At 36.7% G+C, this 12,731-nt stretch overlaps 1 protein-coding gene across 2 annotated transcripts in view; it reads right to left on the reverse strand.

Moving 5' to 3' along the window:
• Positions 1 to 12,731, reverse strand: part of LOC125058178 (protein slit) — a 147,412-nt gene that overhangs the window by 58,885 nt on the left and 75,796 nt on the right. For both annotated transcript variants that reach the window (XM_047662205.1, XM_047662204.1), the window contains exon 3: positions 64 to 135. In XM_047662205.1, the coding sequence (XP_047518161.1) occupies positions 64 to 135 (72 nt within the window). The remainder of the gene's footprint in view (positions 1 to 63; positions 136 to 12,731) is intronic.

The following is a 12,731-nucleotide window of genomic DNA, read 5'->3' on the forward strand; positions in this document are numbered from 1 at the left end:
GAAGAACTGTCCATGGGCTACTGTAGCTGCCTTTTTAATAATTAATACCAATAAAATACTTACAATGTTTTCAGATCTTTCAGCTTCTGAAAATCGCTCTGCACTATCAGACTGATGTTGTTCCCTTGGAGATCCCTGTAACAATTAATTATATATTCAATAATATATTCATAGGCCTGTGTGCATCCGCGACTGTGCACCAATAGACTTTCTATGTGCGCGTTTAACCTTCGCTCGTACTGTTATACGACGTCCCGGATTTAGAGTTTTAAAAAAGAGATTTTATTTTACACAAAGGATTTATTTAGAAATACAGATTTAGAAAGGCAACTGCTCGGTTTGAATCGTAAAATGGGACTGACTTTAAGCTGAAAGATAATGCTCATGGCAGTTGAATAGGAGAATGCAAGCTTGCTAAAATAGAGGCTGACATAGGGTTGTCTCTAAGGTTTTAAATATATAACAACCCCCTCGTTATGAGGAAACTTACGGTTTATTTGTAAGTTTACTTAATATTTAACAAACTCGCAAGCGGGCTACTGAAGGATTACTCTGGTTTGCCAGATTATTATCTTGCTCAACCGGGATATTATTGGAAACTTGGAGTTTTCTTGAACATTTGCCTTTCTTATAAAAATATACAAAAACAAAACTAATAACTAGGATTACAGAGAAAATACTTAAAATAGGAAAGCTAACATGATTATTAAAATTATTAGGATTCTTGATCTCATTTAGATCCTCCATTGACATGTCTGAAATAGCTTTAATTGATTTTAAATTATCAAGGTTAATAATCTTGATTTTTGGAATAGAAATGTTATTACTTAATTTGTTTACACTTTTACAACAATCATCGTTAATAATATCAAAATTCGAGGATACAGCGGGTACATATGTTTTAGGATACACTTTAGTCACCAACTTAAGGTTTTTATGAAAACCTACACAATCTATTGGTAGACTTAGTACACCTGTACCGGATATAACTAACTCAGATACATTTTGATTACATTCAATAGACAATTTAGTGGATTTTGATTGTACAAATATCCATTTGTTATTATTTAGCTTATGCCAAATATCTAAATCACCAAACATAACCTTAACAGGACAATTTTCCGGAAGGTTAGTTAAGGCTTTAGTAATTATTTCGATTTCACATGAAGGATTATTAAGTACTGCGTAGACATCGGTTATTTCACAAAGGTAAGTATCGGTAAGTATGCTTTTACAATCATTTAAATCTTTGAGATAGATATAAGATAGTTTGTCTGTACTCAAGGCTAAAAATTGTTCCGAAGGGAGGATCATAGCGAAAGAATTTAAATTACCCTCCGTATGTGGAATAGGCAATGGTACAGTTTTATAGATATTAAAATGTTCTAAGGTTACGAGTGGAATCTTTACAATAAACATTAATTTTTTATTGAAATAGTAACAAGTTAAATCGGCTATATTAATTAGAATATGAATATTGCTTATATCTATGATTACAGGAAAATCTCTGTACTTAGGTAGTAACTTAAAATTATTTACAATATCATTGTACATTTGGTTCGGGGTTAGAACTGAAGGATGCAATGTGTTACTTTTAATGAGTAAAATGGAGTTAAGTAAGTCTTCCACCTTAAATGATAAAGTCAGTAAGCTTGATTGTAAAATATTTAAAATGTTATAAAAATTATTCCTAAAGTTAACCTCATTAAAAGCATTTGTTATATTGGATACCGAAGACGCTAATTGTTTGACGACACCATTCAATTTTGCTTGATTAAGGTTCATTTCATGTAAGGATTGATTTATATTGGAAATGGCAGATTGGGAAGCGATTACGGTTTTCTTCAATGTTCCTGAAATCTTTTTATCATTTTCATAAAGAGTTTTAATAGCGTCTTCATAGGTCTTCGCATCATCTTCGGTCAAGGTACCGAATATGTGTTTAAATACAGTGCCTATTCCGGAAAACCATGCGGATCTTTTCGAAACGTAATTATCGGATACTAGATGTGAAACGGCATTAAAGTCACGTTGGAGATCTTTAAGGATTGCTTCTAAAGGTTGCAATAAGTTATGACATTGCGAAACACCAATTACTTCGCTTCTCTGACAATAAGACTGAACATTATTGAACACTTTATTTATGTCCATTATATGATTTTGTATGGGAATGATCTCTACGGGAATTACAATATGAAATTGGTCGTTTATTATCTTTAGTGTGCCAACAGGGTCGAAGAAGATCCCAGGACCTTTCACAATATTTTTGACATACTGATTTTCAGATTCAGCTAGGGTGACATTGCAGAGAATTGCGATGACCCTGGAAAATATGTGAGCGTGTTATAATACTATTAAAAGGATTAAAATAATGTTACTTATAATAAAAATAAAAACATTTATAAAATAAAATTTAAATTAGATCTCGTGAGCTGGTTTTACTTCATCAAAATGATGTTTAACATGACGTCGATTTATTAAAAGGTGTAAAGTATTATTATCGTGGACTTTAACGATTTTATAGGGACCTTTCCAAATTGGCGAAAGAGCCTTGCGCAGCCTGACGTGATTTTTTAAATAAACATAGTCACCTACTTTATACTGTATAGACCGCGTGTGTTTATCATAGTAGGTTTTTGATCTTTCTTTGGAAGTTTTGATATTTTCCAAAGCCTTTTCTCGAGAAATTTGTAATCGGTGATGGAGCATTTTAATATACTCTGGATATGTAACGTCAGGGCGTGATTCAAATATTGAGTCAGGGATATATGGCTTGTGGCCGAAAACAAGTTCGTATGGAGTGAATTTAGTCGTTGTGTGGACACTACTATTATAGGTTAACATGGCGGTATATACGAACTTATGCCAGTTTGTCTGATTTTCATTTACGTAGGATTTCAAATATTCCTTTAAAGTTGAATGGCTTCTTTCCAAAGCGCCTTGCGTTTGAGGGTGGTAAGGTGATGACCAAATTTGTTTAATCTTTAAGAACTCGCATGTGCGTTTAAATAATTCGGCAGTGAAATTAGTTCCTTGGTCTGTTAATATGGTTTTAGGGATACCAAATAGGGAAATAAAGTGAACTAAACCTTCACAGGTTTCTTCTGCTGTAGCGTTTGATATTGGGTATGAAATGGAAAACTTGGTCAAATCATCCTGAAGAGTAAGTATGAATTTAAGTTTTTGAAATCCAGCTTCAGGCAAAGGGCCAACTATGTCGAGGCTAATTCTTTCAAATGGGCGTGTAGCGGTAGTCGTGATTTGCATGGGTGATTGGTTGATCTTCCTCAGTGCTTTGTTTGATTGACATAGTTTACAGTTTTGTACATAATTTTCTATATCTGTACGCATATTCTTCCAGTAATATCGTTCTTTGATTCTATTATACATTCTATTTGAGCCCAGATGTCCTGCAATCGGGATATCATGGTTTTCTTTAAGGATTTTAGTGATCTCGGAAGGAACAGGATATAGGATGGTATTATGGTGTATATTTACTGTTATGTTAGTATTATTAAATAAGTACATAAGCATGCCATATATTTTAACAAAGGAATGTTGTTCGAAGAGACTTTTAAAGTCAGATATGGCTATTTCTCCAATGTTCGCGGAAAGCAAGATATCGTCTCGGGCTGTTTTGAGAGTTTTGAATATATCTGGATATGTACAGTCGTCGAAATAGTAGACTTTAGTAAATAAAAGATAGTATATCTTGTTTTTAATTTCGATTTTTTGAAACGAATGTAGTTCTCTTTCTGAATTCAGGATATTGGTAGTGTCGGGTAGTGTGGACAGAATGTCTTGGAGATATGGATTTGATTCATCGAAGTCGATTGATACAGGGATTAAGATGGCTTTAGAATTACTCTTAAGGAGACTTTCATTGTGTTCCTTTATATGAGTGTTGAAGTTTTCATTTTTGTTTGAGAAAGTTTTCAGGAAGTCGTTGTAGTCAGTGTTAGAATTTGAAGCGCCTTGAAGAGGTGAAAAGCGTGAAGGATTTTGCGCAGGTGAGTTGGTCTCATTCTCAGGGCTAGTAGCAGGAATCAGCATTTCATCGTTTTCTAAAAGATCGATATTGGGTAGGCTGTCACTATCAGCATTGGAATTCGAAGGGAGTTGGATACCTAGATCATCTATTGTTAGAGGACTAAAGGGAAGTGGATCATTCTCACTTGAAGACGGTATTACCCGTTGAGAATCAGTCTGATCTTTGATAATTGGATTGACGGGAAATCGAGACAGAGCGTCGGCGTTACTATTAATTTTTCCTTTTTTATATTCAATGTTGTAGTCGAACTCCTCGAGTTTTAAACGCCATCTTACAAGCTTGGATCCAGGATCCTTACAATTAAATAACCATTTGAGTGGTTTATGGTCTGTCAAAATTGTAAATTTATTACCATACAGGTATGGTCTAAAGGTTTTAGTTCCCCATATGATAGCCAAGCATTCCTTTTCGGTAACGCTGTAGTTACTTTCGGCTTTAGATAGTGTTCTAGACGCAAAAGCGATAGGGCGGTCTTTTCCTATAGGCCCTTGTGACAAGATAGCGGAGATTGCATAGTTAGATGCGTCGCATGTGAGGTTGAATGGTTGGTTAAAGTCAGGGTAAGCAAGTATAGGTGCGGATATCAAGCTATTTTTTAGAGTTTCAAAGGCTAACTGTTGTTCATGTTGCCAAATGAACGGAACATCCTTCTTTAAGAGGTTTGTAAGGGGTTTAGCAATTTTAGATAGGTTAGGTATAAAACGACGATAGTAGGACACTAACCCCATGAAGGATTTAATGTCTTTAGGACATTTGGGTTGGGGAAAATCTTGGACTGCTCTGGTTTTTTCGGGATTTGGCTTGACGCCTTCGTCAGTTATTATGTGACCGAGATAAGAAACTTCCTTGCGCAGAAATTCGCATTTGTCTGGCTGAAGTTTGAGGTTAAACTGTCGGAGTCTGTCAAAGACATTAGAGAGGTTTTTCATATGTTTTTGGAGATCAAATGAGTAGATTACGATGTCATCTAAATAAACAAAGCATTGTAGCCCTTGCAGGCCTGATAGAGCGGAATTCATCAACCTCTGAAACGTGGAAGGGGCATTTTTGAGCCCAAATGGCATCCGCGCAAATTCAAAGTGTCCTTGTGGGATGGAAAAAGCAGTTTTGGGAGCGTCGGCTTCAGACATTTTAATTTGATGAAAGCCATAAGCTAAGTCGAGTGTACTAAAGTATTTACATTTACCCAATTGGTCTAAAATCTCTGAAATATTAGGAATAGGGTAAGAATCTCCAATAGTGATATCATTTAATCGGCGATAGTCGATAACAATGCGCCATTTACGCTGACCAGAAGCATCGAGCTTTTTTGGAACTATCCAGATCGGAGATGACCATGGAGAAGTTGACGGTTTGATAATTCCTTCATTAAGCATTTTATTAATCTGATTGTTTACCTCTTGTTTATGAACTTCAGGAAATCGATATGATTTTGTATTAATGGGTACAGAGGAAGAGGTTGGTATCTGGTGCTCGAGAGCATTAGTACAAGTCAGAGAATCTTCAGGGAGGTGGAATATATCCGAAAATTCAGCGCAGAGATTAAATAATGAGTCTCGTTCTTCGTTATTAAGGTGAGTGACTCTTAAAAGGTCTAAGACCTGCTCAGTTCTGTTAACAGCATTGTTGGGGATTGTATGAGATATATTGAATATTTGGTGATTTTCTTTGTTTTCCAAGGGCGTAAGTTTTAATTTTAAATTTGAGTTTAACGTAATTGGAGACTCAGAGATATTTACAACAGAAATGTTTATCCTAGAATTAGGTTTAACCTTGACAATGCAGTTAGCAATTAGAATTGAGTCGACGGGATTTTGATCTACCATCAAGCCTTCACCTATTTCTGGATTAAGTACCGAGCATTCTATGATGGTTTCAGTTCGGGGAGCAATAGTATATATTGGTTCATTAAATTTTAAAGCAAGTTCAACTTGACTAATCGTAAGCGATTCATTCCTAAAATCAATGTTTGAGTAGTTGTCCGATAGGAAATCGTTTCCAATTATACCATCGTAAGGAAAATTTATGTTATCAATAATATGAAATCGATACTTCAGAGAGTTGAATTCGATAGGTATACGTCCAAATGACTTCATTGGTTTATCTGCAGTTCCAATTCCTGAAAATGTTATAGTATGTTCGTCTATTTCAGGCATGTTTTGAATAGATGATTTCTTTATAAGGCTAATAGATGCACCACTGTCAACAAGGAGCTTAAGTCGTTTGGTAGATACAGAGGTTTGAACTTCCACAAAGGGTAAGTATTTTTCGGATGGATTTGAAGTAACGTTATGTATTTTGTTATATATATTGTTTTTTATTTCAGGTGTGATGTTTGAGGTATCAACCATGGATGTTGTAAGAGGAGATATGGCAGGCATGTATGTCCTTCGTTGGGAATTTATTGCACCATTATTAAAACTAGGGTTATGTGGTACAGAGGATTTTGTAATTGATTTATTAACGTTGCTACCACTATGAGTTTGACTACCCTGCTGTGTAACTTTGGACTTTGAAATAGGAGTATGGTCTTCGTTTTGGGGCTGGTTACCCTGCTGTGTGACCTTGGATTTAGAAATAGGAGCATGGTCTTCGTTTTGGGGCTGGTTACCCTGCTGTGTGACCTTGGATTTAGAAATGAGAATATGGTCTTCGTTTTGGGGCTGGTTACCCTGTTGTGTGACCTTGGATTTAGAAATGAGAATATGGTCTTCGTTTTGGGGCTGGTTACCCTGATGTGTGACCTTGGATTTAGAAATAGGAATATGGTCTTCATTTTGGGGCTGGTTACCCTGTTGTGTGACCTTGGAATTGTAATTGGAAATAGAATTTATTCTACGTAGAGGTTGGCCTTCATTTTGGGGCTGGTTACCCTGTTGTGTGACCCTGGAATTGTAATAGGATATAGAATTTGCGGTGTCATTTGGATATAGCAATAGAGGACGTTGAAATTTCGGACTCGGGAGACACCGTCGGGAGTCCTTTATTCGTTTAAAGGATTATCTGTCTCATCGACACCATAATCTTCATAAGAAGCTATTGCATGAATCGGTTGGTTCCGATTTTGAAAGGAAGTAGTAGGGTTTGTGCGGTAGTTTGAATTTTGATTGTTTCCAAATTTCCTATTATTGTATTCTCGTTTGCGACAACCTTCAATAGTATGCCCTGGGGCCTTGCAATATCGGCACACTATAGGATTAGAGGGCCTAAACGCGGCAGATGTTGTATTATTATTAGTGCCATGTTGTAAGGCTGATCGATTTTGTGGATATGATGAGTGAGATGGGCGGAATCGTGCCTGATTCTGAGTATTTGGAGTTTGCGAGTAATTAGTATTTCGTCGTGTCAAAGCATTGATAATCTTTTCCTCCGAAGTAGCGAAATTAATGGCGTCGTTCAAAGATTCAGGGTCACGGCATCGAACTACTGTAGACAATCTTGGATTTAGGCCGACTACAAACGTGTGTAACGCTAAGTCTTTCATAGCTGCGACGCGGCCTGCCAGTTCGTCTTTTTTCTTAGTAGGGATAGTTATATTAATTTCGCATAATAATTTTGACAAGCAAGACTCTATTCGTAATGCAAACTGGTTGACCGTTTCGTTGCCTAATTGACGACATTCCTGTAAATCAGAAAGCAGCGCAGCATAGTGTTTTTTATCCCCAAATTGAGATTTTAAGAAATCTTCGAGCTGGTGCCAATTCTCGAATTCTTTAACACAACAAGCCGTTTCTGCGCGACCTTCTAATTGACTTATAATAAATTTTAATAAAATGTCCTGTTGATTTTGAGTAGCAAGTTCTACCGCATTTTTACAATTGTTTAAAAAGGCACTTAATTTTTCTCGGTTACCATCAAATTTGTTTATGAATTTAATTAATATATTTAAATCAACGTCTGTAGATGGCCTATTCTTAGACTCGCGTACAATAACATCTTCCTTAGGCATCTTCACGTAGGATATGGCCTAGACAAAACAATACTGATAACGACGCGACGACGGCTAGCGTTACTGAGAACTGATTAGGCGATGCACTGATTTCTAATTGGTATTATAACCAATTATGAGATTGTAATTTATTAAAACCTTTCTATTTTTAGCACTTTGAACTTCACTAATTTTTTTTTACACAACACACTGAAATACGAATATATAGGATTTTTTTTTTTGAAGACTTACAGGAATGCTGCAGTTTTACCAATGAACATCTTTGATGTATGGGGCGGAGACGGCGGATGTTTCTTCACAAAACAATTTTAGAATTCACAGCGAATAGGAAAATCTAGTTATTCACAGAAATATTCACTTTTGTAATCACTCGTTAGTCGCGACTGCCAAACTGAGGCGTACCGAGGATTTTTTAAAAATCCCTTGAGCTGCCACCAATGTTATACGACGTCCCGGATTTAGAGTTTTAAAAAAGAGATTTTATTTTACACAAAGGATTTATTTAGAAATACAGATTTAGAAAGGCAACTGCTCGGTTTGAATCGTAAAATGGGACTGACTTTAAGCTGAAAGATAATGCTCATGGCAGTTGAATAGGAGAATGCAAGCTTGCTAAAATAGAGGCTGACATAGGGTTGTCTCTAAGGTTTTAAATATATAACAGTACGAAGGAAAAAGTCAGGCACGTGTGTCAGGCACAGTTGATCACCTACTTGCCTATGAAGAGTATACAGAAATTTGAGGCCCAGACCTAAAAGACTCCCGGTTTTCTAATTAACACTAATGCAGGCATCATCGGACGTCGACGTCCGTCGTTCTACAACTGAGCGTTTTTTATGACAGTTTTTTCGAACCAATTCGACTTAGGGTCTTTCAAGAAAATAACGTACCAATTTTTAAAAGGCCGGCAACGCACTCGCGAGTGCTCTAGCATTGGCAGTAGGTATTTTCGAACCAATTCGAATTAGGGTCCTTCAAGAAAATAACGTACCAATTATTAAAAGGCCGGCAACGCAATCGCCGTCTGGAATTAAGAGTGTCCATGGGCAGTAAGAATTTCCGAACCAATTCCACTTAAGCTCTTTCAAGAAAAGAGCGTGCCAATTCTTTATAGGCCAGCACCGCACTCGTGAGCCCTCTAGCATTGGCAGTAGGCATTTCCGAGCCAAATCGACTTAGGGTAATTCAAGAAAAGAACGTACAAATTATTTAAAGACCGGCAACGCACTCGCGAGTGCTCTAACATTGGCAGTAGCTATATTCGAAATCGCCCTCTGGCATATAAAGTGTACATGGTCAGTATGACCAAACCAATTCGACTAAAGCTCCTTCAAAGGAGCGCAACTAGCGTTCGAAAGAGCGTACCAATTCTTAAAAGGCCCACAACGCTGGTCCTACCATTGAAAGTGTCCATGGGCGGTATCACTTAACATCATGACTCACCTGCCCGTTTGCTCACTGTTCTATAAACGTCAAAAATAAAATTCCAAAAAATATGTTAAAGATTTCGTCCTAGTATAGGAATATGCAGAACAACATCTCATGTTGTACCATACATTATGAGCAGGGGTTTGGACCCCCGGCGATCTCTGATATCACATTACTGCGCGGGCGCGATTGACCGCCCACCGGGATAGCGTCATAGAATATAGAGCGTGCAGATGTGGACTTTTGTCTCTAGAATTGGATATAGACGCTGCCGTATTAATCCAATTGACCTTGAACTTAAATGGAGCTGAGTTTCATCATTGTCGATGCAGAATACGAAATTCCACGTCAACATCCGTCGTTCCACAACTGGGCTTTTAAAGGCACATTTTGACAGTATAGGGGGGAGGGGGGTCTTTGATTTCTTATTTGATGATTACGTCAACAGTATTTTTTTTTTAATGGCTCTGGCACGATTTGTGCATTAGCCAACGTTAAGTATAGATTTTTTTTATAATTCGTGCTTGTCTTTAGAAATTCGACCGTGTCCTCCATGTACGGTTTAGGCACTCGCCCGTTACCGCACAACCCTCCCAAAGGCCGAGAACAAATTTAAATTAAAGTTTGCCCTCGAACCGGGTATCGAACCCGGTACCCCTCACCTAGCTGCCACTTAATAAGACCGCTAGGCTATGAGGCCCCCAAATAAAAATCACATCAACAGTAATTATTTACTTTTGTACACATATTACCCACACATTGTCTATGCTTGAAAATGAAATGCATTTTCGAGGATTCCTACAAAAAATTAATTGTATGTACTATTATTTTTGAGAGCTTTGCTTACTTTTCCTGACAAGAGGAAGGGGGGGGGGGGGGGATAGCAGTAAATCTGCTTACGTACTTGAACGGCCCATATGTTGAGCAAACTGAAGTATTTCCGAACCAATTCAACTTAAGGTCAAAGAGCGTACAAATTCTTAAAAGGAATGCTCTAGTATCAAGATTGTCTATGGCAATGCTGCATGACCTATCTGTTAGGTTATCTGTGACACAATTATGCATGTTACATTATGGGTATCATTAAATAAAATAGAGCCGCTTCGTGTAATTTATTTTGAAAATACTACTGGAATTAAATTAATAAAAAGTCTAATTGAACAGTTTCTTGCAGCGTATTTATTTAAAAACTATCACGCCACTTGAAAATGAATATAACAAAAACAAAAGCCATGTCAAAGTCAATCATTTAGGTAACACAATGTACACTTATGAACGTCAATAAAAAAATTACATGCTTCTTATTTTGCATTTACTGCCAGCCCTGCGATTCTGTAACTCACTTTTCGAACTCACACAGCGGTTTTCGCATCGGCGGTCGATCTCAAATCAGTCATGAAGCAGTCATTTTATGATTTGGCATTCTGAAAAGGTGGGAGCTTGTAGTTCACGACTTGACTGCTTCACGACTGATTTGAGAGCGACCGCCGATGCGAAAACCGCTGTGTGAGTTTGAAAAGTGAGTTACAGAATCGCAAGGCAGTTCTCAAATCAAGGGCGTAGAGCGGAGAAGAACTGGCAATAAACTCTCCGCCATTCTTTTTAATCGCCAAGTTTTTTATTTTACACAATGTTTGTAAGGAGGATCCTTATCTCAAAACAGAGCAGGCCATTTTGGATCCAATATAACTTAGTTGTGGATAAAATTAGAAGATTTTTCTGTCCTTCTGTATTAAGTTACTACGTAATTAGCTAACCTAACAACTTATTGTGACCAATGACCATATTATAAAAAAGGGCGCGTGTACTTATGTACGCGCGTAAGAAGTTATACTTCTTTGGCATTATTAAAAATAGTTTTTGATTGCATGCAAACAATTAATTACAATTAAATAATCAAAGACTGGAAAATGAGTAATTATAGTCAATAAAGTTCAGTTTACATTTGAAAAATGAAATAAATAAATGTTTATTATTATTCTCTTACATTAAGTGTAACATACATTCTATTATTATTCGAATGTTGTTTTTAAATTAAGTCCAATGCCGTGGCATCTTCCGTGGGCAACTTCATTCTATTAATTTTGTGTCACGGTGCGCGCGCATCGTAAAATTTCACTCTCATCAATTTTTCATAACGCGCCTAAAGAAGTATAACTTCAATAACAAATACTTCATGTTTTTGTATAAAAATACAAGAGTCTTTCCTCCAACTTCGATTTTTTTCCCTTTGGACTAGTCTTGGGCCGTGGGGTTCAAGTCCACAGGCGCTAATTAAGATTTAAGTTGGCACCTGGTACTACCGGTGACCCCAGAGCAGGTGCTTTCCTTATCGAATGAGTATCGCAATACATGCCAACATTAAAGGTACACAGGGACAAAACTTTTTAAATTTGTTTTCATTTTATATAATTATTAATTTTTAACGATTATTATTACTATGTAAGTTAAGATAATTGTAAACACTGAAAATCCGGCTATTCATGTTTTTAATAAATGCTTAAATTCTGGCTAATTTTATTCATAACAATATGTTATGGCCTGAACAGTTTCGAGAAAAGCATGGCTGTAGTGCTTTTTTGATTAATAATTTAAGTTTAATTTCATCGGAGAAGGTTTTTGTTTAAAAATATGTAAATGAATGATAATTAACACGTAAAAAAATTGATGTTTCAAGGTGACAGGTGCGCGACGCCATCTTGTCTAACATTTTGGCGGGCGGTATCATAATGAAAATCTTTTTTTTTTTAATGGCTCTGGCACGATTTGTGCATTAGCCAGCGTCAAGTATAGGATTTTTTATAATTCGTGCTTGTCTTTAGAAATTCGACCGTGTCCTCCATGTACGGTTTAGGCACTCGCCCGGTACCGCACAACCCTCCCAAAGGCCGAGAACAAATTTAAATTAAATTAAAACTTGCCCTCGAACCGGGAATCGAACCCAGTACTCCTCACCTAGCTGCCACTTAATAAGACCGCTAGGCTAAGAGGCCCCTTTGAATGATAATTAACAAAACTTGACGTTTCAAGGTGACAGGTGCGCGACGCCATCTTGTCTAACATTTTGGCGGGCAAATTATCGTAAGCAAAATCTTAACAATATTTATTACACTAAAATTGTTTAGAATTCAAATCCTTCATATAAATTTTGTTACAGTACAAGTTGCAAGGTTCAATGTTCCAGTTAAGTGAAGATCAAAACAACGTCTAATTATAATGTAATACGATACGGCTTTAATAATATTAGATTATTCCTGCTTCTAGCTTGTATATTAAATATAATCGAGAATAGAAATAAGCCAT

Source organism: Pieris napi, chromosome 18, assembly GCF_905475465.1.
Source record: "Pieris napi chromosome 18, ilPieNapi1.2, whole genome shotgun sequence".
Classification (NCBI taxonomy): Eukaryota; Metazoa; Arthropoda; class Insecta; order Lepidoptera; family Pieridae; genus Pieris; species Pieris napi.